The sequence below is a fragment of the Oncorhynchus tshawytscha genome, linkage group LG26, assembly GCF_018296145.1.
Source record: "Oncorhynchus tshawytscha isolate Ot180627B linkage group LG26, Otsh_v2.0, whole genome shotgun sequence".
Lineage (NCBI taxonomy): Eukaryota > Metazoa > Chordata > Actinopteri > Salmoniformes > Salmonidae > Oncorhynchus > Oncorhynchus tshawytscha.
Genome location: NC_056454.1, coordinates 22,030,593 through 22,055,885, shown reverse-complemented (window position 1 = coordinate 22,055,885; position 25,293 = coordinate 22,030,593). Strand labels below are relative to the sequence as shown.

At 43.1% G+C, this 25,293-nt stretch overlaps 1 protein-coding gene across 6 annotated transcripts in view; it reads right to left on the bottom strand.

Moving 5' to 3' along the window:
- The window catches only part of LOC112225017 (phospholipid-transporting ATPase IH), a 68,333-nt gene that overhangs the window by 33,078 nt on the left and 9,962 nt on the right, over positions 1-25,293 (bottom strand). For all 6 annotated transcript variants that reach the window (XM_042306415.1, XM_042306413.1, XM_042306412.1 and 3 more), the window contains exons 2-3: positions 774-896; positions 204-293 (exon numbers count right to left, since the gene is read on the bottom strand). In XM_042306415.1, coding sequence (XP_042162349.1) covers positions 204-293; positions 774-896 — 213 coding nt within the window. The remainder of the gene's footprint in view (positions 1-203; positions 294-773; positions 897-25,293) is intronic.

The window sequence follows — 25,293 nt, the reverse complement described above, 5'->3', positions numbered from 1 at the left end:
TCCGGCTACTGGACGGGACTGGAAGGCTCCTATCATATCCATCGTGGACCATGACCATAAGCCATTCCAAGCCAAACAATGAACTACCATTCACTCCACATAGCCTACGTGTTTAACTGATAATATGAAACAGCAGTCCTTACAGTATGTATAATAAAACAGCCCTGGGGTTCAGATCAAACAGAGAGATGGCATATTCTCACCTGGACCAGGAAGATTAGCAGAAAGTAGAAGTTGGCGATTCTTCTGAACTGTTCAAACAGGTTCTTGGGGATGAAGTTCCATAAGGTGTACTGGTAGAGAGAACACACACCACAGGAGGTTGGTGGCACCTTAATTGGGGAGGACGGGCTTGTGGTAATGGCTGAAGCGGAATCAGAGGAATTAAATCAAATACACCAAATACATGGTTTCCAGGTGTTTGATGCCATTCGTGCCGTTCCAGATATTATTATGAGCCGTCCTCCCCTCAGCAGCCTCCACTGACATTACCCACATTATCAACATGTTTTCTAGAGAGAGGGAATAACACTTTAAACCAGTGTGTGTCTTTTCTTTCTTAAATGAATCCAAAATTGATGTCAACAATGACAGTTCCTCATAGAAATGGCTAACGAACCTCGAGCAGTAGCAGATATCTATGGTTGTCACCCACATTAAGAGGTTGCTAATCATAGATGACATACTGTCACAAGAGCACAACATGCTTGGTTGTGAGGGCTAAATGACGTGGTTGTTGTGCTGACGGCTTGGTTGCCATGACACCTGCTCACCTTGGAGGAGACGATGCGGTTGTCAGGGTAACGTTGAGGGATGTAGGCCTCGGCCGCCGGTGGGGGTTCTTTGTGACCGATGTAAACCGTACGACTGTCCACCCAATACTCCTCCCCCGCACACTGTTAGAGAGAAAGGATGGGGTGGGGAGAGACAGAGAGCGAGAGAGAGAGAGAGACAGAAAGTGAGGAGAGACAATAAGAGGGAATAACACGTTGTAGCAAAATTGTAGCAAACGTTTTGATTTAAAATGTACATTCTTATTGAACAAGTTCATGTTCAGCAGTAATGTCAGTAAAAACATTTCCTACAGAACACATGATCCAGGTTTGATAAGGAAGTTGAGCTACCCTGAATTAAACTACCTCCCACAAGATTCTCAAGAAACAGAAGTGAAAAAGTTGCTTCAGATAGCAGCTGTGCCTTTACCACTGTGATTCTATAGAATACACAGGGTGAGTGAGAGTGAGAGTGAGAGTGAGCTCAAGAGATCTTCTGCAAAAAAAATAATTACAGTTGGATAAATGTAGATAAGTCCTTTTGAAAAAAAATGCAAGTTTATACAGGATACTAACCTCAACATTAAAATCAAATCAAAATTCCATACCTAAATCTCTTAGAACCAGAGTAGGTCCAGAGCAGGATAGTTCCTGTAGAGGGTAAAACCCTAGTGTAATGGTGTATTGGCCAGACCCATAAGGAGGTTGGAAGCCCAGTCACAGTGAGGCTGCGGGGTGTGTGTGTATGAATGTTTGAACAAGATACGTCTGTAGTAACGGTAGCACTAAGAGAGGGCCCTGGTCTTTGGGTAAATATATAAATGTATTTTGTTCAGTCTGCATATAAAAAGGAAAAATATATGTTGTTACATTCCCCAGTTCCTGTGTTGTGGTTTTGTTTGTATGTGTGTGTTTCAGGAAAATGGCTTCCTGAAAGTCCCTCCAAGCAGCTGATTGGTTGGCCACATTGCTAATTGGAGGTGACCCCGCCATGTCAGGATACAGCTGTATCCCATTAGACCTCTTCTCCAGCTATGTAAGCCAGTGTTCTGTTGCTCAGAAGAGAGCTGAGGGTTATATCATATGTTGGTTGGTTCTCAGAAAGACATTTGATATGTACTATGTTAGTTGTTGCTGAGAGAGCTGATTGTTATGTTCTGTGTTAGTTTGTTGCTCGGAGAGAGAGAGCTTCTTTAATGTCCTGAGTTAGTTTTTTCTCAGTTTTTGTTGTGAAGTAGTTTGTATTGTTCCCAGGGGGGAAGGGGAAGACACCTAGGGGGTGCTTAGGCAAGAGGCCTGCGGGCATACATAACCCGTAGTATTTACTGTCTATGTGTGCCAGAAGGTGCTAAAAGTTAGGTAAGTAGTGGGAAGGCAGGTCAGGTAGGAGACGGGGCTCTGACATTTACTTTCTTTGCTTTGGTTCTGTCCAGACCCTTTTCCCCAAATTTACCGTGTGAAGGAATAAATTCCCTGTAAACGGAACATATTCTCTGCCTTTGTCATCCTTACTCTCATCTACAGTCCCATACCCCTTTCACTCCACAGGGAGTTGAGTTCCCTCTTCCTAGAGGTTTACGTAACAATGTTAATAAGGGATGACAGTTACTCCAAATGGATTGTGATATGTGTTTGCGATACAAATTTCACCAGATTGGGTCTACTGGAGTGTTGGGATTCCCCGATGGGTTTGGGTACTAACTCCCTGATCTGGTAACTCTTCTGAGAGGTCGCCAGTAAAATGAGGGAGTTTGAACAAAGTTTGAAAATGGGTTTAACAGTATGTTGTTATGCTTGTTGACAATTGTCTTAGATGCTAAAAAAAAAGTGGAATGTAATAAGGTCTACACACTGCAAACAATTTAGACTAAGTATATGCATTGAGATACCGATCTTTCATTACCAGCCCACTCACAACAGGAAAACAGGCTGTAATGAGAAGAGTTATTACCGGCACTAAAAAGGTCCCATTTATAAATGTACATTCTAACCGGGATGAGGTGTGCTAGGATGAGAGACTTGACTTCGAGTCAGACTCAAAGTAAAGCATTTAAGACTATCATTCTAAATTTGGGTTGGATCATTTATCATATGTTTTAGTTATGATTTGGATACAGCGAGAGAGAGGTTGCTCTCAAACGGTGGGGGCACTGCTCAAATGTATTAGGCCTAGGGAGGCTTTAGAAACCTTATCTTTAAGTGTCCTCCGACAGGGAGGTTATTAGAGAACTGACTGGATGATAGGTCAACCATGAAGGTTTTTTATTTTACCATGTCATCAGAATTTTTATATGATACGGTACAATTAATTGCATACAAGGCTCAGTCTGTGTTTTGCGTTAACACCCAATGATGAATATGAGGAGACCGCAGGGAGACCAGCATCACATGGGTATAGAGCAGAGCAGATGGACGCTGCTTTCCCCAGTCTTAGTCGCATCGTGGTGTGAAGTCATTAAACATGTACTTTATCTCTTTCCTTTTCAAGTCAATATGTTTTTAGGTTTTGTGGAACATCTCTGTTCCAGAGAAGGGACTGATGTATATTGACTAATTGATTTGAGAATGTTTTAGTAGGTTTATAACTGTAGAGGTGCATTAGGAGCAGTGACTAGTGTGTTATGGGTTAGATGGAATGATATGTGCAAATTTATCTGTAGCAGGAGGCGAGGTACACGAGGTCTGTGTTTGAGAAAATGTTTGCATAGGGCTGTTAAGTGTGATCCAATGTGACTGGGGTGGAGATCTGTGGGTGCTCATAAACTAAGGTTGTGTTGATAGAACGGTATCATTCTCAGAGACTAGGTATATTGTTACAGGAGATGGCTTGTAGGAGAGGGAGGACAGCTAACTGCACAATATAGGGACTATTATGAAGTTAAATTGAAAGTAAGAGAGAGTACCCAGATCGTGGTGAGAGTAGCAGAGATTGTGAACTTTCAAGAAACATGTGACGCGGATATTCAAACTCATTCACCTCTTTACCAATTTCTAACAGCCGGCGAACACTTGACAGATTACATACAGTAGTTATTCTCACGGCAGTCGCTGTAGGGACAGTAATTGAAGGAGGCTATAGTCTTGTTAGTAGTAGCAGGTTGGCATATTTTATGAGGACTCCTGCCACATGGCTTGGTAACTGGGCGAACGATGGGAATACCGGGGGCTGTTATTCACGCCACTGATTAGTGATCTGGGCTAAGGGGAGAGTCTGTTGTCAGGAAATGACCCATACAGTGTGTATATTCCCAGGTGGAAGCGGCACATGAGGAGCCATGACAGAGGAAGCTTCTACCGTGCTTCTACACCTGCATTGCTTGCTGTTTGGGGTTTTAGGCTGGGTTTCTGTACAGCACTTTGAGATATCAGCTGATGTACGAAGGGCTATATAAATAAATTTGATTTGATTTGATTTGAAGCAGAGCTAGAGAGAGCGACACTAGATTCCACTGTAGACATGCAGATGGGTTGGGTTTGGGAGACACTTTAAACATCAAAGTTAGGTCGGGCTAAATTGGTTAATGCATCATATGAAAGGATAGATGTTGGGGTAATTGTACTCTGGACAACATTCTGGAGGCATCGATGTGAAAGCAAATACAGTGCTGAGTTACCTCAAGAGGATGTAGTGTAGATTAGGGATACACACTTGCCTATCAGGTGACCTGCCTATCAGGTGGCAAAGAAGGAGATGGGGAGCAAAGTGAGGATGACATGGCTTGGGAACACCTCTTGGATCCTGTGGTCAGACAGGGAAGACGGGGCGAAAGCATGAGGAGGCTTTTTAGGGCTTTCATTTTTGGCACAAACTCAGCAGAAAAGTATCCTGAAGGCATAGTCAGGTGAGTAGAGAGTGGGAATTGTCACGTTATCAATCTTTAGGTTTTCATCCATATATAATGATGCATAGCTTACCACATTGTTTATACTGTTATGTTTTGTGTTTGGCGTTGCTTTTACAATCTTGTGCTATCACTCTCTTAGGAACCAGAAGGAGAAAGAGGAAGTGGAAGAAGTCAACAGCTCCAGTGGACACGTTATTTTCAGTGTTCTGAGAAATGGAAAGACTCGTGTGATCATAGAACAGAGGCCATGAGTCTCCGAGTTTGTAAACCTCACTGTGAATGTTAATTATGTTGTATATTTTGTTAATGTTTGTCCATTTATAAGTTTAATGTAATGTTGAACAGTATGGAGTGAAATGTTGAAAAATGGGGGGACTGATGGATACTAACTCCTAAACTTGGGATAGGGTTCATTATCAGGTATCCTATTGAGTGTTTAGGTTTAGAGGGTCTACACCAGAAGTTAATGGTTATCTGTAGGAAGAAGGTATATATTGTGTGCAATAAAGCTTGAATTGTGCTGAGTGTAGGGAAGTGATCCTGTGGCAGGCATTGGTAAGGGGAGAGAGACATGGATTAGTGATGAAGGGGGTCGAGGTCAGGTCATGTTAAGGGAGAAAGTTTATGGCCCGTATCACTTTGTTTCCTGCCTAGCAACAAAGATACTATCTTTGTTCAGATGAGTAGGAGGAGATTCAGCGCTTGTGTGAAATGTCGTTGTCTGATGCATCTGTATTGATCCTCTGGGAAGAATAAAGTTGGTTTGAGTTTTCATACTGTGATTTTTTACTCTGAAATGTTACATTTTGGACAATATTTCCTGACTGGACTTGCTCTACCAAGGACTATCAAGAGAAAAAACACCATCCAACACACAACAGTAATATTTAGTCTGAAGCTACTTCTGAAGCCAGAAAGTAAAATACAATAATCTCTAGGTAAATAAGTACACTACACTACCAAGCTGCTAGAACAGACCTGGCGGCATCTTCAACTATCACTGAAGTGTGGAGTCAGATGGGTGAAAACTCTCCTGCCATTGTTGGGCTCAAGAGTTTCACAATACAGTACACCATGGATATTCAAAATAACACTGTACAAAAAAAAGCTCAGAGACACTATTTGCTGACTGCCACAAAGAGGGGGACGTAAGCAACTTAATTTTCCACACAGACCATCCCCCGGCATGGCACAGTGCTATAAGAGCACACTACCCCTATGTCAAGAGAGAGGGTATTAGCCCAGGTTGGAAACTCAGAATACTAGACATTAAGGAAATTGAAACAACCTCTGTCAACATGTACAGCTCTGGGACAGTAATGGTGCAGGGCATCCTTGTGCAGTTGCAGCAGGACTTTTACAGAATCAAAGAGAAAGCTCAGCAGGAAAAGATCTCTCTCTGTGATGACTCCCCCATCCTGAGTGAATCTGATCACACCTCTTCAAACTGTCCTGCAGACGAGGAGAGTCACCCCCCATCACTGAACACAAGGTCCTACAACTGCACTGTTCCTCCATCACTGAGAGGGACAAATTCACAGAGGTGGAGAGAGACATGGTATTCCACACAATCCAGACAGAACCAAACCACGAAATGGACCAGTACAACACCCCTCCACCCCCCAACAAGACCCGGAGGGCAGAGGGTGGAGAAGGACGGCTGTCTGAGAGAGCTTAAAGAGGCACACATGGCACTGAAGGAGGTGACAAAGCTGAGATGTGACAGAGAGCAGGACACTCCCCAAGACAAGCCAGCAGAACAGCCCACCTCAGACCCAGACCACAACCTCAACTGGACAGACAACACAGGACCCACCAACCCAACAGACCCCCAACAGCCCCCTGTCAGCTCCCCCAATAGCCCTCCTGACGACAATCACCCCCCCATCCACCGAGCCAGAGATTGTGCTCCTCATTGACTCAAATGGCAAATGCATTTTTGCAAACACTAAGGAAACTACACTTTTGGAGCTGTTGAAAACAGCTAGGGTATTCCTCTTTTCCCCAAAATTACGCACAAGCACTAAAGGCATGATTGCCATCCTGCTCCATCCTGCTCCCACGAAAAGACTTTCACCCTGCCCACCCCGTACCCCCCGAGGCAAGAACCTCAACATGACAGCAGGACATATGCCCAGGCCGTGAGCAGAGCAACAGGCCCAATCCCCACTAATAACCCGCCCAAGCCCCATCCTGCGACCTAAGAGGTATGTATCAGATGCTCAACGTGGTCTGCTCACACCTACTGTGATGGTCCGGGCCTAAAAAAAACAACACTAGAAACTATGGAACACAAAGCTTTTACTATATCTCATCCTGGAATATACAAGGTCTGAGGTCATCTGCCTTTGGCCTAAAGAGAAGGAACTGAGACTTCAAAGAAATTGGAAATGCAGACATTGTCATCCTACAAGAAACATGGAATAAAGGAGATGGATCCCTGGTGGCCCACTAGGTTACAGAGAGCTGGTAGTCCCATCCACCAAACTACCAGCTGTGAAACAGGGAAGAGACTAAGGGGGTATGCTAATTTGGTATAATTTGGTATAGATCAGACCTAAATTAGTCAAAACGGGAACATTTTGTGACTGGCTAGAAATTAATAAGGAAATGATCTTAACAGAGAAAAATGTCTTCATGTGTGCTACCTAAACTCAGCAAAAAAATAAACGTCCTCTCACTGTCAACTGAGTTTATTTTCAGTAAACTTAACATGTGTAAATATTTGTATGAACATAACCAGATTCAACAACTGAGACAAACTGAACAAGTTCCACAGACTTGTGACTAACAGCAATTGAACAAAGGGGGGGGGGGTCAAATTCAAAAGTAACAGTCAGTATCTGGTGTGGCCACCAGCTGCATTAAGTACTGCAGTGCATCTCTTCCTCATTGACTGCACCAGATTTGCCCGTTCTTGCTGTGAGATGTTACCCCACTCTTCCACCAAGGCACCGGCAAGTTCCCAGACATTTCAGGGGGGAATGGCCCTAGCCCTCACCCTCTGATCCAACAGGTCCCAGACAGGCTCTGGGCTCTTTGCTGGCCATAACAGAACACTGACATTCCCGTCTTGCAGGAAATCACGCACAGAACGAGCAGTATGGCTGGTGGCATTGTCATGCTGGAGGGTCATGTCAGGATGAGCCTGCAGGAAGGGTACCACATGAGGGAGGAGGATGTCTTCCCTGTTAACGCACAGCGTAGAGATTGCCTGCAATGACAACAAGCTCAGTCTGATGATGCTGTGACACACCTCCCCAGACCTTGACAGACCCTCCACCTCCAAATCGATCCCGCTCCAGAGTACAGGCTTCGGTGTAATGCTCATTCATTCGACAATAAACTCGAATCCAACCATCACCCATGGTGAGACAAAACCGCGACTCGTCAGTGAAGAGCACTTTTGCCAGTCCTGTCTGGTCCAATAACGGTGGGTTTGTGCCCATAGGCGACATTGTTGCCGGTGATGTCTGGTGAGGACCTGCCTTACAACAGGCCTACAAGCCCTCAGTCCAGCCTCTCTCAGTCTATTGCGGACAGTCTGAGCATTGATGGAGGGATTGTGCGTAACCCGGGTGTAACCCGGGCAGTTGTTGTTGCCATCCTGTACCTGTCCCGCAGGTGTGATGTTCGGATTTACAGATCCTGTGCAGGTGTTACACGTGGTCTGCCACTGCGAGGACGATCAGCTGTCCATCCTGTCTCCATGTAGCGCTGTCTTAGGCGTCTCACACTACAGACAATGCAATTTATCGCTCTGGCCACATCTGCAGTCCTCATGCCTCCTTGCAGCATGCCTAAGGCACATTCACGCAGATGAGCAGGGACCCTGGTCATCTTTATTTTGATGTTTCTCAGAGTCGGTAGAAAGGCCCCTTTAGTGTCCTAAGTTTTCCTAACTGTGACCTTAATTGCCTACCGTCTGTAAGCTGTGTCTTAACGACCTTTCCACAGGTGCATGTTCATTAATTGTTCATGGTTCATTGAAAAATTATGGGAAACAGTGTTTAAACCCTTTACAATGAAGATCTGTGAAGTTATTTGGATTTTTACAAATGATCTTTGACAGGGTCCTGTAAAAGGGCCGTTTCTTTTTTTTGCTGAGTTTATATCCCCCTAATAGAATCCCAGCTTCTACATCCTTGAGGGGGACATCAACAATTTCCAGACTCAGGGACATGTACCTAAATGCCAGAACCTGACACCCTCAGCACACAGAGGGACAAACACCTACCTGGAGGTGACAGCATTCCCTCCCACATATGCCCCCCTAGACACAACTACCACAACATAACCAACAAAAACGGGTCACAAATCCTGCAGCTATGTCGGACGCCGGCCGGGTATGTACATAGTCAATGGTAGGCTTCGAGGGGACTCCTTTGGTAGGTACACCTATAGCTCATCTCTTGGCAGTAGTACTGTAGACTACTTTATCACTGACATCAACCCAGAGTCTCTCAGAGCGTTCACAGTCAGTCCACTGACACCCTTATCAGATCACAGCAAAATCACACTCTACTTGGACAGAGTTATGCTCAAGAATGAGGCATCAAAGCCAAAGGAACTGAATTATATTAAGAAATGCTACAGATGGAAAATAGTGTGGAAATCTACCAAGAAACAATTAGACAACAAATGAAATACCTTCTTGACAATTTCCTGAACAAAAGGTTTCACTGTAATAGTGAAGGTGTAAACTTGGCAGTAGAAAACCTAAACAGTATATTTTACCTCTCAGCTTCCCTATCAAGTCTAAAAATTGCAAGCAGACAACCTAAGAAAATTAACAAAAATGACAAATGGTTTGATGAAGAACGCAAAAACCTAAAGAAAGAATTTGAGAAATCTATCCAACCACAAACAGAGACCCAGAAAACCCGAATCTAAGCCTTCACTGCGGTGAATTTCTAAAACAATACAGAAATACACTACGGAAAAAGAAGGAACAGCACGTCAGAAATCAGCTCAATGTAATTGAAGAATCCATAGAATCGAAAAACTTCTGGGAAAATTGGAAAAGACTAAACAAACAACAACACGAAGAGTTATCTATCCAAAATGGAGATGTATGATATAAACCACTTCTCCAATCTTTTTGGCTCTATTAACAAAGAACAAACAGCAAAAACATATACATGATCAAATACAAATGTTAGAATCAACTATTAAAGACTACCAGAACCCACTGGATTCTCTAATTACATTGAATGAACTACAGGACAAAATAGCAACCTTCCAACCCAAAAAGTTCTGTGGGATGATGGTATCCAAAATGAAATGATAAAAATATACAGACCACAAATTACAATTGGCTATACTTAAACATCATCCTCAGCTCTGGCATTTCCCCCAATATTTGGAACCAAGACTGATAACCCCAATCCACAATAGGGGAGACAACATTGATCCCAACAACTACCTGAGGATATGCGTCAACTCTGCATTACCTCTGCATTATCATTAACAGCAGACTCGTACATTCTCTCAGCGAAAACAATGTACTAAGCAAATCACAAAAATTTGTTTTTTACCAAATTACCGTATGATAGACCACATATTCACCCTGCACACCCTAATTGACAAACAAAACCAAAGTCTTCTCATGCTTTTTTTATTTAAAAAAAGCTTTGACTTACTTTGGCATGAGGGTCTGCTATACAAACGGATGAAAAGTGGTGTTGGGGGAAAAACATATTACATTATAAAATCCACGTACACAAACAACAAGTGTGTGATTAAAATTGTATTGTTTTTATTTCCACAGGGCCGGGGGTTGAGACAGGGATGCAGCTTAAGCCCCACCCTCTTCAACATATATCAACAAATCAGTGAGGGCAGTAGAACAGTCTGCAGCAGTCAAATGTCTACAGTTGGCTGATGACCTGGTGCTTCTGTCACCAACCAAGGAGGGCCTACAGCAGCACCAAGATCTTCTGCACAGATTCTCAGACCTGGGCCCTGACAGTAAAATCTCAGTAAGACAAAAATAATGGTGTTCCAAAAAAGATCCAGTTGCCAGGACCACGAATACAAATTCCCTAGAGCACACAAAAACTACACATACCCCTGCCTAAACATCAGCACCACAAGTAACTTCCACAAAGATGTGAACGATCTGAGACAAGGCAAGAAGGGCCTTCTATGCCATCAAAAGGAACATAACATTTGAAATATCAATTAGGATCTGGCTAAAAATACTTGAATCAGTTATAGAACCCATTCCCCTTTATGGCTGTGAGGTCTGGGGTCCGCTCACCGACCAAGAATTCACAAAATGGGATAAACATCAAATTGAGACTCTGCATGCAGATTTCTGCTAAAATATCCTCTGTGTACAACGTAAAACACAAAATAATGCATGCACAGCAGAATTAGGCCGATACCCACTAATTATCCAAATCCAGAAAAGAACTGTTAAATTCTACAATCACCTAAAAGGAAGCAATTCCCAAACCTTCCATAACAAAGCAATCACCTACAGAGAAATTAACCTGGAGAAGAGTTCCCTAAGCAAACTGGTCCTGGGGCTCTGTTCACAAACACAAACAGACCCCACAGAGCCCCAGGACAGCAACACAATTAGACCAAACCAAATCATGAGAAAACAAAAAGATAATTACTTGACACATTGGAAAGAATTAGCAAAAATACAGAGCAAAGTAGAATGCTATTTGGCTCTAAACAGAGACTACACAGTGGCAGAATACCTGTCCACTGTGACTGACCCAAAATGAAGGAAATCTTTGACTATGTACAGACTCAGTGAGCATAGCCTTGTTGTTGAGAAAGCCATGTCTGCCTACGGCGGCCTCTCAAAATAAGACAGGCTATATCCACACTGCCCACAAAATGAGGTGGAAACTGAGCTGCACTTCCTAACCTCCTGCCCAATGTATGACCATATTAGAGACACATATTTCCCTCAGATTACACAGACCCAAAGAATTCGAAAACAAATCCGATTTTGATAAACTCCCATATCTACTGGGTGAAATACCAATGTGTGCCATCACAGCAGCAAGATGTGTGACCTGTTGCCCCAAGAAAAGGGTAACCAGTAAAGAACAAACACCATTGTAAATACAACCCATATTTATGTTTTTTTTTGTACTTTAACTATTTGCACATCATTACAACACTGTATATAGACATAATGACATTAGAAATGTCTTTATTATTTTGGAACTTTTGTGAGTGTAATGTTTACTGTTAAATTTAAGTTTATTTCACTTTAGTTTATTATATATTTCACTTGCTTTGGCAATGTAAACATGTGTTTTCCATGCCAATAAAGCCCTTAAATTGAATTGAGAGAGACATATTGTGTCTTGGTGTAGTGCCCATTGTGCAGCAGCCCATACTCTGATCTCTCCCACACAGGGAGCTTCCTCCCTGGTTAGGCAGAGCCCTGCACACTGGGTGGCTCTGAAACACTCGCTACACCACTCGGGAGCCCAATAACACTTCAACTATCCAATAACAAATACTAGAACAAGCACCTCGGTGACTTTAGTTATCTGAAACCAATTACATCATCCATGCTCACTGATTCTCACAACATCTTAACTGTAATGACTAATATAAACCAGCTGATCTGATCAACCAAAAGAAAGCACAGTGAGAACTCACATTTCTCTGCCATAGATTACATTCAACAATAAAATTCTAATTCTATGGTCTGATCTATGAATGAGACCATGATAGGTTGATATGTTTTAAACTTTTGATATCGCTGCCTCTGAGTTGTGCGTCTCCCAGTGGTAGAGTCCATTACATGATGCGGCAGATCAGCCCAGCCCACTGCCCAGACCACTGCCCAGACCACTGCCCAGACCACTGCCCAGACCACTGCCCAGCCCACTGTCCAGACCACTGCCCAGACCACTGCCCAGACCAGGCATTTGGCAGCTGGTTATAAATAGACACTTAGCCAACAGAGAGTGTCAGCAGACGGCTGCTCCAAAACCCAAGAAGAGAGGCATGACCCAGAGAAGGAGAGGCAAGAGAGCAAGAGAGAGTGTGCAAAAGAGAGAGAGAGAGTGTGCAAAAGAGAGAGAAAGAGAGTGAGTGCACAAGAGAGAGAGCGCAAAAGAGAGAGAGAGAGAGTGAGTGCACAAGAGAGAGAGAGAGAGTGTGCAAAAGAGAGAGAGAGAGAGTGAGTGCACAAGAGAGAGAGAGAGAGTGTGCAAAAGAGAGAGAGAGAGAGTGTGCAAAAGAGAGAGAGAGAGAGTGTGCAAAAGAGAGAGAGAGTGTGCAAAAGAGAGAGAGAGAGAGTGTGCAAAAGAGAGAGAGAGAGAGAGTGTGCAAAAGAGAGAGAGAGAGAGTGAGTGCACAAGAGAGAGAAAAGAGAGAGAGTGCAAAAGAGAGAGAGGCGAAAGAGAGAGAGAGAGCACAAAAGAGAGAGAGAGCGCAAAGAGAGAGAGCGCAAAAGAGAGAGAGCGCAAAAGAGAGAGAGGCGAAAGAGAGAGAGAGCACAAAAAGAGAGAGAGCAAGAGAGAGAGAGCAAAAGAGAGAGAGAGCGCAAAAGAGAGAGAGGCGAAAGAGAGAGAGAGAGCACAAAAGAGAGAGAGAGCAAGAGAGAGAGAAAAGAGAGAGAGAGAGCGCAAAAGAAAGAGAGAGCGCAAAAGAGAGAGAGAGCGCAAGAGAGAGAGAGAAGAGAGAGAGCGCAAAAGAGAGAGAGAGAGCGCAAAAGAGAGAGAGAGAGCGCAAAGGAGAGAGAGCGCAAAAGAGAGAGAGAGCAAAAAGAGGGAGAGAGTGCAAAAGAGAGAGAGCAAAAGAGAGAGCGCAAAAGAGAGAGAGAGCGCAAAAGAGAGAGAGAGAGCGCAAAGAGAGAGAGAGAGAGTGTGCAAAAGAGAGAGAGAGAGCACAAGAGAGAGAGCGCAAAAGAGAGAGAGTGCAAAAGAGAGAGAGCGCAAGAGAGAGAGCGCAAAAGAGAGAGAGGCGAAAGAGAGAGAGAGCACAAAAGAGAGAGAGAGCGCAAAGAGAGAGAGCGCAAAAGAGAGAGAGCGCAAGAGAGAGAGGCGAAAGAGAGAGAGAGAGCAAAAAGAGAGAGAGAGCGCAAGAGAGAGAGAGCGCAAAAGAGAGAGAGCGCAAAAGAGAGAGAGGCAAAGAGAGAGAGAGCGCAAAAGAGAGAGAGAGCGCAAAAGAGAGAGAGAGCGCAAAAGAGAGAGAGCGCAAGAGAGAGAGGCGAAAGAGAGAGAGAGAGCGCAAAAGAGAGAGAGAGCGCAAAAGAGAGAGAACGCAAAGAGAGAGAGCGCAAAAGAGGGAGAGAGAGCGCAAAAGAGAGAGAGAGCGCAAAAGAGAGAGAGAGCGCAAGAGAGAGAGAGAGCGCAAGAGAGAGAGCGCAAAAGAGAGAGAGAGCGCAAAAGAGAGAGAGAGCGCAAAGGAGAGAGAGCGCAAAAGAGAGAGAGCGCAAAAGAGGGAGAGAGTGCAAAAGAGAGAGAGCAAAAGAGAGAGCGCAAAAGAGAGAGAGAGAGCGCAAAAGAGAGAGAGCGAGCGCAAAGAGGGAGAGAGAGCGCAAAAGAGAGAGAGCGCAAAAGAGAGAGAGAGAGTGAGTGCACAAGAGAGAGAGAGAGAGTGTGCAAAAGAGAGAGAGAGAGAGTGTGCAAAAGAGAGAGAGAGAGAGTGTGCAAAAGAGAGAGAGCGAGCGCAAAAGAGGGAGAGAGAGCGCAAAAGAGAGAGAGAGAGCACAAAGGAGAGAGAGTGTGCAAAAGAGGGAGAGAGAGCGCAAAATAGAGAGAGCGCAAAATAGAGAGAGCGCAAAATAGCGAAAGAGAGAGAGCCAAAAGAGGGAGAGAGCACAAAAGAGAGAGAGCGCAAAAGAGAGAGAGTGCAAAATAGCGAAAGAGAGAGAGCGCAAAAGAGCGAAAGAAAGAGAGCGCAAAAGAGAGAGAAAAAGAGAGATAGAGCGAGAGCAAGAAGACGGGGAAACAAATGCAAGACAGGTTAGAGTTGAGGAGAGGAGTAAAAGGAGAGAAGAACAGAGGAGTAGAGATCTGTGTGTAGTATATAGATGAATTAGGGTGATTGGGAAAGAGAAGGGGATATGTGATATGTGTGATAAGTAATGGAAAGAGAGAAGGAGCCAGTGAAAAAGAGGGGGTAGGGAGGCAGTAAAAACAGTTACAGTAATAGCTGCCTAATGATGACTGGATGATCTGTGACCCACAACAGGCTGTCACATGAGACAGACACACACACACTTGTACAACTAACCTTGTGGGGACACACAATTCAGTCCTTAACCCCTAAACCTAACCTTAGCTCCTAACCCTAACTCTAACCTTGACCCTAAACCCCCTAGAAATAGCATTTGACCTTGTGGGAACCAACAAAATGACGCCAGTTGATCAAATATTTGTTCGTTTACTATTCTTGTGGGGACTTCAGGAGACAGTGTGTGTGTGTGTGTGTGTGTGTGTGTGTGTGTGTGTGTGTGTGTGTGTGTGTGTGTGTGTGTGTGTGTGTGTGCATCCCGAGTAAGGCAACATGTGGTGGGATATTAGAAAATGACTTCAAAACCACATGCTGGCTTTAACTCCCCAGTGGGTGTGTGTGTGTGAGTTGAATAATATAGAGGTTGGCTGTAACACCACCTCTGTGTATGAAGGACTAGTGCAGTGCAGTGTGTGCCGTATTTAACTTCAGATCCAGCGTCCATACAATAATATTATCCTCCATTTCCTCTCCTCCATTCCTATCCCTTCCTCTCCTCTTCCATTCTCTCCTCTCCATCTCCTTCCTGTCACATTCTGCAAATGTGACTGTGGGAGAGGAAGAGAGGGAGAGAATAATAGCTTTACAGTCTGATCAGTAATCCGTTCTGATCCGTGTCAAACAGCCACGTTCGACAACTTTCTATGTTCATGAGAAGAGACCTACGGACAGAGAGTGTGTTGGCCGGTCGGCCATATTGTTTTGACGTGTATTATTAATCAAACTAAAGAGGTCCGTCTCTATATAAAGATGGTGTTACATCATCGCTATATCCCACCACAAGTCATGTCGTCATAATCTGACACGTGACACGGATGGGATCATCCATAAGAGATCAAATAAAACCCCGACCCACAGCTCCCCTCCTAGGATCAGATCTACTGTAGGATCAGCTTCCCCTTCCTCAAATCCTCCTAACCTTAATCATTAAAACACTAAACTGAACTTAGATCAGCATCAACAGGAACCTCCTCTATGTCATGCTACATTGCCCCCAGCAGGGCTTCCAGACACTAAAGATGTTATAGTGTGTAATACAAGGCCCTTAATCTTCTTCCCCAGAGTTAGATGAACTCATGGAAACCATCTTCGTGTCTCTGAATGCAGTTTGAAGGAAGTAGCTAACTAACGCTAGCTAACGCATTAGCATTAGCACAATGACTGGAAGTCTATGGGTGTCTGCTAGAAACATTGGCTCACGAAACTACCTCTAACTTCCTTCATACTGGACAGAGAGACATACAAATGGTATCGCCGAGCTCCTCTGAAGTATTCCCTTTAATGTATCGGTCGTCCTCCGCTATCCCAGTGCTGCCCTGCAGCACCACAGAAATTGTTGAGCAGGTATCCCCCATTAACATCCAGATTAAATATCCACCACTCTGTTCTGAGCCTCACCTTAACTAAGGACTTTTATTACAGACCAGTGTTATTGCGCACACAAACACACGGCAAACGCACAACCACGCAGCCACACACATGTATGTTTATACGCACACAAATATGCAATCAGGATGTAGAATATCAGACACTGAATGAAACAAACAAACAGAGAACAGCAAATGGAATGCTCAAAAATTGAAATGCTCAAAGACAAATGGAACGCTCAAAGTTGGTCAAAGTCTTCTATAGAAAACTGGGAGAGACGAGCAGCACCGCTCAGACATGTCTGTCTGTCTGAGCAGCTATACCACCACGCAGTCCGATCTCTCTGCAGTCACACTCATGCTGCCTCCACTGATATATCATTAATCGTCATGGCAACACAGCATGGGTCCACCAGAGAGGAACAGAGGAGAGAGAAAGAGTCCAGTCTTACAAAGAGCGAGTGTAGTATAAGATAGTACAGGACCTGATATTCTTTCTACATCAAAAGAGGTCCATTTTTATTACAGGAGGTGAAGGAATGAGAGACAAGACTCACTGATGGAAAACAGACAGAAAGGAAACAGCACATAACATCAATATCAATGTAGACCTGCTATAAACACCAGGCATGACTTAGATGGACAGAACTGCAAAGAGGCAAACATCAAGTCCTTTGTTTTAACTGTAAAGTCTAGATGAATAAAACACTTAATCCCACACTGCCCCCTCACATACACTCTGCCCCTAAAGACTGGCAGCTAGGTATTACACCACCCCCTCTCTTCACAGGGGCTCAGCCCCAGGGAGAGGGAGCAGAGACAGGAATAGATTGCCTTTAGCCCTCTGCCAGGTTAGCATTGGCGCTAACACAGAGCTGAAATTTCCTTTTCATCACTGGCTGCCGCTAACGCCTGACCACAGCCTGGCACCTGGGGCTGTAAAGTGAATAAATGTCACACTAAACCCAACCAAGCCTCTACATAGCTTCTGCACTCCTCTCCTCCACTGGTTACTGAACTAAAGTAATTGAAGTGGATTTACACCCGGTAACAAAATTACATAATGGTTCCCTGATCTGTACTACACATAAAAGCATAATTATGGATATGAATGTCTCATGTTTTACACGTTTGGACATCACAGGGCAGAGCACAGTAGAGTGTAGTACAGTACAATACAGACCAGCACAGAAGAGCAGAGCAGGACAGAGTTCAGTACAGTGTAATACAGTAGAGTACAAGCGAGTTCAGTACAGTATAGTACAGTACAATACTTTACTGTACCACAGTATTGTATTGACTGTACTATCCAAACTTGTGAAACGTACACTACCGTTTAACCGTTTGGGGTCACTTAGAAATGTCCAGTTTTTTGGGGTCCATTTTAAAATGACATCATTGATCAGAAATACAGTGTAGACATTGTTGTGCTTTGGTGGTGGTACATTTTTAGATTTGTACATGGTAGAAGGGATCTTGAAGAAGGAAGGCTAACACCATACCCTGTGGACGGCGCTTAATTGGAGGCAATTTCCTCCTACAACAGGAAAATGACCCAAAGCACAGCTCCAAACTACATAAGAACTATTTAGGGAAGAAGCAGTCAGCTGGTATTCTGTCTGTAATGGAGTAGCCAGCACAGTCACCGGATCGCAACCCTATTGAGCTGTTGTGGGAGCAGCTTGACCGTATGGTACGTAAGAAGTGCCCATCAAGCCAATGCAACTTGTGGGAGGTGCTTCAGGAAGCATGGGGTGAAATCTCTTCAGATTACCTGAACAAATTGACAACTAGAATGCCAAAGGTCTGCAAGGCTGTAATTGCTGCAAATGGAGGATTCTTTTACATTATTTATAACCTTGTCAAAGCCTTGACTATATTTCCTAGTCATTTTGCAACTAATTTCAATTAGAGGTCGACCGATTATGATTTTTCAACGCCGATACCGATACCGATTATTGGAGGGCAAAAAAATCCGCTACCGATTAATCGGACGATTTGTAAAATGTATTTATAATACATTTTACAACAATACTGAATGAACACTTATTTTAACTTAATATAATACATCAATAAAATCAATTTAGCCTCAAATAAATAATGAAACATGTTCAATTTGGGTTAAATAATGCAAAAATAAAGTGTTGGAAAATAAAGTAAAAGTGCAATATATGCCATGTAAGAAAGCTAACGTTTAAGTTCCTTGCTCAGAACATGAGAACATATGAAAGCTGGTGGTTCCTTTTAACATGAGTCTTCAATATTCCCATGTAAGAAGTTTTAGGTGGTAGTTATTATAGGAATTATAGGACTATTTCTCTCTATACCATTTGTATTTCATATACCTTTGACTATTGGATGTTCTTATAGGCACTTTAGTATTGCCAGTGTAACAGTATAGCTTCCGTCCCTCTCCTCGCTCCTACCTGGGCTCGAACCAGGAACACATCGACAACAGCCACCCTCGAAGCAGCGTTACCCATGCAGAGCAAGGGGAACAACTACTCCAAGTCTCAGAGTGAGTGACGTTTGAAAAGCTATTAGGGCGCACCCCACTAACTAGCTAGCCATTTCACATAGGTTACACCAGCCTAATCTCGGGAGTTGATAGGCTTGAATTCATAAACAGCAGAGCTGCTGGCAAAACGCACGAAAGTGCTGTTTGAATGAATGCTTATGAGCCTGCTGGTGCCCACCATCGCTCAGTCAGACTGCTATATCAAATCATAGACTTAATTATATCATAATAACACAGAGAAATATGAGCCTTAGGTCATTAATATGGTCGAATCCAGAAACTATCATCTCGAAAACAAAACATTTATTCTTTCAGTGAAAAACCGTATTTTATCTAACGGGTGGCATCCATCAGTCTAAATATTGCACAACCTTCAATGTTATGTCATAATTATGTAAAATTCTGTTACATTAGTTCGCAATGAGCCAGGTGGCCCAAACTGTTGCATATACCCTGACTCTGCGTGCAATGAACGCAAGAGAAGTGACACAATTACACCTGTTTAACATTGCCTGCTAACCTGGATTTCTTTTAGCTAAATATGCAGGTTTAAAAATATATACTTCTGTGTATTGATTTTAAGAAAGGCATTGATGTTTATGGTTAGGTACACGTTGGAGCAACGACAGTCCTTTTTCGCAAACGCCACTGCATCGATTATATGCAACGCAGGACACGCTAGATAAACTAGTGATATCATCAACCATGTGTAGTTATAACTAGTGATTATGATTGATTAAGTTTAATGCTAGCTAGCAACTTACCTTGACTTCTTACTGCATTCGCGTAACAGGCAGGCACCTCGTGAGGCAGGTGGTTAGAGCGTTGGACTAGTTAACCCGTAAGGTTGTAAGATTGAATCCCTGTGCTGACAAGGTAAAAATCTGTCGTTCTGCCCCTGAACAAGGCAGTTAACCCACCGTTCCTAGGCCATCATTGAAAATAAGAATGTGTTCTTAACTGACTTGCCTAGTTAAATAAAGATTAAATAAAGGTGTAAAAAAATAAAGATATATAAATAAAAGAATCGGCGTCAAAAATGACCGATTTCCGATTGTTATGAAAACTTGAAATCGGCCCTAATTAATCGGCCACCCCAATTAATCGGCCGACCTCTACTTTCAATGTCCATGGACGTCCGGAGTCGGTCGGAGCTCAGTGGATGAGGATGCTGGTTACAGTAAATTGAAAGAGACGGGGCTCATGGGTAGGTGTCAGTAAGAGCTGGGAGAGATGACATTAACTACAGTCATGGCCAAACGTTTTGAGAATGACACAAATATTAATTTTCACAGAGTCTGCTGCCTCAGTTTGTATGATGGCAATTTGCATATGCTCCAGAATATTATGAAGAGTGATCAGATGAATTGCAAAGTCCCTCTTTGCCATGCAAATTAAGTGAACCACAAAAAAACATTTCCACTGCATTTCAGCCCTGCCACAAAAGGACCAGCTGACATCATGTCAGTGATTCTCTCGTTAACACAGATGTGAGTGTTTACGAGGACAAGGCTGGAGATCACTCTGTCATGCTGATTGAGTTTGAATAACAGACTGGAAGCTTCAAAAGGAGGGTGGTGCCTGGAATCATTGTTCTTCCTCTGTCAACCATGGTTACCTGCAAGGAAACACGTGCCATCATGATTGCTTTGCACAAAAAGGGCTTCACAGGCAAGGATATTGCTGCCAGTAAGATTGCACCTAAATCAACCATTTACCGGATCATCAAGAACTTCAAGGAGAGCGGTTCAATTGTTGTGAAGAAGGCTTCAGGGCGCCCACGAAAATCCAGCAAGCAAGAGGACCGTTTCTTAAAGTTGATTCAGCTGCGGCATCGGGGCACCACCAGTACAGAGCTTGCTCAGGAATGGCAGCAGGCAGGTGTGAGTGCATCTGCACACACAGTGAGGTGAAGTCTTTTGGAGGATTGGCCTGGTGTCAAGAAGGGCAGCAAATAAGCCACTTCTCTCCAGGAAAAACATCAGGGACAGACTGATATTCTGCAAAAGGTACAGGGATTGGACTACTGAGGACTGGGGTAAAATAATATTCTCTGATGAATCCCCTTTGCGATTGTTTAGGACATCCGGAAAGAAGTGAGCGCTACCATCAGTCCTGTGTCATGCCAACAGTAAAGCACCCTAAGACCATTCATATGTGGGGTTGCTTCTCAGCCAAGGGAGTGGGCTCACTCACAATTTGCCTTACAACACAGCCATGAATAAAGAATGGTACCAACACATCCTCCGAGAGCAACTTCTCCCAACCATCCAGGAACAGTTTGGTGATGGAGCACCTTGACATAAGGCAAAAGTGATAACTAAGTGGCTCAGTGAACAAAACATTGATATGTTGGGTCCATGGCCAGGAAACTCCCCAGACCTTAATCCCATTGAGAACTTGTGGTCAATCCTCAAGAGGCGGTTGGACAAACAGAAACCCACAAATTCTGACAAACTCCAAGCATTGATTATGCAAGAATGGGCTGCCATCAGTCAGGGTGTGGCCCAGAAGTTAATTGACAGCATGCCAGGGCGGATTGCAGAGGTCTTGAAAAAGAAGGGTCAACACTGCAAATATCGACTCTGCATCAACTCCATGTAATTGTCAATAAAAGCCTTTGACACACACTGAAATGCTTGTAAATATACTTCCGTATTCCATAGTAACATCTGACAAAAATATCTATACACTGAAGCAGCAAACTTTGTGGAAATTAATATTTGTGTCATTCTCAAAACTTGGCCACAACTGTAGAGAGAGAGAGAAAGGCCAAGAAAGAGAGATGGAAAGAGGGAGAGAGAGGGAGGGGTTGTCCAGACAGAGTGAATCCCAAATCACTCCCTTCCCCTCCTCCCTCCATTTGCACGTTCACGCACACCTCTGCTATATGCACAATTGATACCCTTGCCACTCTGAAGTCACCCTCTGCGTTTTGTCAGCAACACGTAGAGGCGAGGAGGGGTGATTGGGATTCACCGTCAACTGTCTTGGTTTGACCACCAGACAACAGAAAGACAAAGAAAACAGTTATGAGCTGAACATAACAGTATGCCAGTGGAGGGGAGAACACTAGTAGGTGACTGCGGTGAGTGATTTTTATGATTTCCCATTGTAGCCAATTCAGCTTCAGTAATTCCGGTACAGATTTTTTGGTTACCAATTTTGTAATGGAAATTCAAGTTTTAATCACTTAATAATTCGTAAACAAAATTGACATCAGTAAAATCACTATAACTAATTGGTAGGTCTACCATTAATTGTTACTTCTATTAACTTGTATTGTCCTCCCTCATGAGGGAGAGATGTTAGAAAATATCTTACACATAAGTGGAGTTATGGTAACAGAATTATAAGGCACAATGCAATGTTTCATAAACTTACAGAAGGCATTTGCACTGGTGAAAGACAATGCTGCGAACATGAAGGCTGCTTGGTCTACAGTGGAGGAGTTCTACCCTCACATCACACCCATTGGCTGTGCTGCTCATGCATTGAATCTGCTCCTCAAGGACATCATGGTACTGAAAACAGTGGATACGCTCTGCCCAGTAACACCCGTTGGGGGTGGTGTTGTCATCATGTTTGACAGTCTCCTGGAGGGGAAAGATTCTCTCCAAGAAATGGCCATATCAGTCTGCCGATATGGACAGCCCCATCAAGAGGATCCTCCTGGATGATATATTTTGGGAGAGAGTGGTAAACAGCTTGAAACTCCTGAAACCTATAGCAGTAGCCATTGCAAGGATTGAGGGAGACAATGCCATCCTGTCTGATGTTCAGACTCTGCTTGCAGATGTAAGAGAAGAAATCTGTACTGCCCACTTCACTGTTGCTCCAAGCAGAGGAAACTGCAGTTCTGAAATACATCAAAGAGCATGAAGACTTCTGCCTGAAGCCCATACACGCCACAGCGTACATGTTGGACCCCAAGTATGCTAGCAAGAGCATCCTGTCTGGGTCAGAGATCAACAAGGCCTATGGTTTCATCACTCATTACCGTGTCTCGCCACCTTGGCCTGGATGAGGGCAAGGTTCTTGGCAGTCTGGAGAAGTACACATCCAAGCAAGGGCTTTGGGATGGAGATGCAATATGGCAGTCGTGCCAACACAACTCATCAGCCACCTGGTGGAAGGGACTTTGTGGATCTGAGGCTCTTTCCCCTGTTGCCTCCATCATCCTCCAAATCCCACCATCATCAGCCGCCTCAGAGCGCAACTGGTCCTTGTTTGGGAACACACACCAAAGCACGCAACAGGCTGACCAATGCAAGGGTTGAAAAATTGATGGCCATCCGGGCAAATTTGAGGCTTTTTGAGCCTGACAACAAGCCATCCTCAACAAGGTTGGAAAGTGAGAGTGAAGATGAGGCCTCAGTCTGATGTTCAAGACGTGGACATTGAGGAGGTCCAGAGAGAAGACATGGAAGCCTGAGAGGAAGACAACCAAAGCTTTAATTTATAGACTATCATTTTACAGATCTATGTTGAAAATGTTTTGGGGAGATGCGATAGATCATTGGGGATCATTCAATATTCCCTTTCTTTTGTTGTTCAGTGAAATCATCCCATGTGAAGAGTCAACTCATTTAATTAAAGTTCAATTCATAACTAAATGTTATTTTTTATTTCTATTGGAACGATTTCATCCTTTGCAATTATGTCTACTTATGATAAGTTAAAAGGTTTATGTTTCCGTCTCCATATGATATAGTAAATATATCCAATGCAAAAAACATCTACATTTAAAAATGGTGTTAATATTAATTTGCATATATTTCCCATATATTCCAGTTAATTCCCATATATTTCCACCTCTGAATATTCCCCAAAATGTGCAACCCTATTTCTGGTACCTTTTAAGACTTTTTCCTGGTAGATGTTTCCTAAGACCCCTTTTCCATCTGTTTATTCAGAAATCAAAGCCTTTACTTATGCCTCATTTTTAAGATGGAAAATGGTTGAATAATGTATTTATGCTTTAATTTCCCAACAATATAGACTCTTAGCTTTCATTTGACACCCAATTTGATATGCTCCTATAAAAATCATGGGTCCTTTTACATGGAAATGCCCAAAACTACAGTGGCAGGGAGCCAAGTCGTTAAGAGCATTGGGCCAGTAACCGAAAGTTCACTGGTTTTGAATCCCCGAGCCAACCTAGTGAAAAACATCTGGTGATGCGGCCTTGAGCAAGGCACTTAACCCTAATTGCTCCTGTAAGTTGCTCTGGGTAAGAGCATCTGCTACATGACAATAATGTAAAGCATCAATAAGTTAACAAGACATAGTAAACAACTAGCCGTACAGTCTCTAGTTGACCTTTAAATCTTCTTAGGGCTGCAATCCCGTTAACGGGATTGATATGACAACAGCATATGAAAATCCAGAGCGCCAAATTCAAACAACAGAAATCTCACAATTAAAATTCCTCAAACATTCATGTATCTTATAGCATTTTAAAGGTAATTTTGTTGTTAATCCTACCAAAGTGTCCGATTTCAAATAGGATTTACAGCAAAAGTACCACAAAAGATTATGTTAGGTCACCGCCAAGTCACAGAAAAATTCTGCCATTTTTCCAGGCAAAGAGAGGAGTCACAAAAAGCACAAATAGAGATAAAATTAATCACTAAGCTTTGATGATCTTCATCAGATGACACTCATGGGACTTCATGTTACACAATACATATATGTTTTGTTCGATAAAGTGCATATTTAAATAAAACAATCTCAGTATACATTGGCACGTTATGTTCACTAGTTCCAAAAATATCCAGTGATTGTGCAGAGAGCCACATCTATTTACAGAAATACTCATTATAAATGTTGATGAAAATACAACTGTTATACATGGAATTAGAGATAAACTTCTCCTTAATGCAACCGCTGTGTCAGATTTTAAAAAATTTAACGGAAAAAGCAAACCATGCAATAATCTGAGTACAGCTTTCAGACAACAAAGCAGCCAAAAAGATATCCACCATTTTGGGTAATCAACATTAGTCATAAATAGCATTATACATATTCATTATAGATCTTCATCAGAATGCACTCCCAGGAATCCCAGTTCCACATTAAATGTTTGATTTAGTTCGATAATGTCCATCATTTATGTCCAAAGAGCTACTTTTGTTAGCACATTTGGTAAACAAATCCATAGTCATGAAGCACATTCCCTAGTTGCAGACAAAATGTCAAAAAGTTCCGTTACTGTCCGTAGAAACATGTCAAACGATGTATGGAATCAATCTTTAGGATGTTTTTAACATAAAACTTCAATAATATTCCAACCCGGAGAATTCCTCTGTGTTCAGAAAAGCAAAGGAACGGGAGACACCTCTCATGTGAAATGCACGTGACCAGCGCATGACTGCTGGCAGACCTCTGACTCATTCCTCTCTCATTCCGTCCTACTTCACAATAGAATCCTCAAAGAAGTTTCTAAAGACGATTGACATCTAGTGGAAGCTTTAGGAAGTGCAACATAACCAATATCCCACTGTGTATTCAATAGGTGCTGGGTTGAAAATCGACCAACCTCAGATTTCCCACTTCCTGTTTGGATT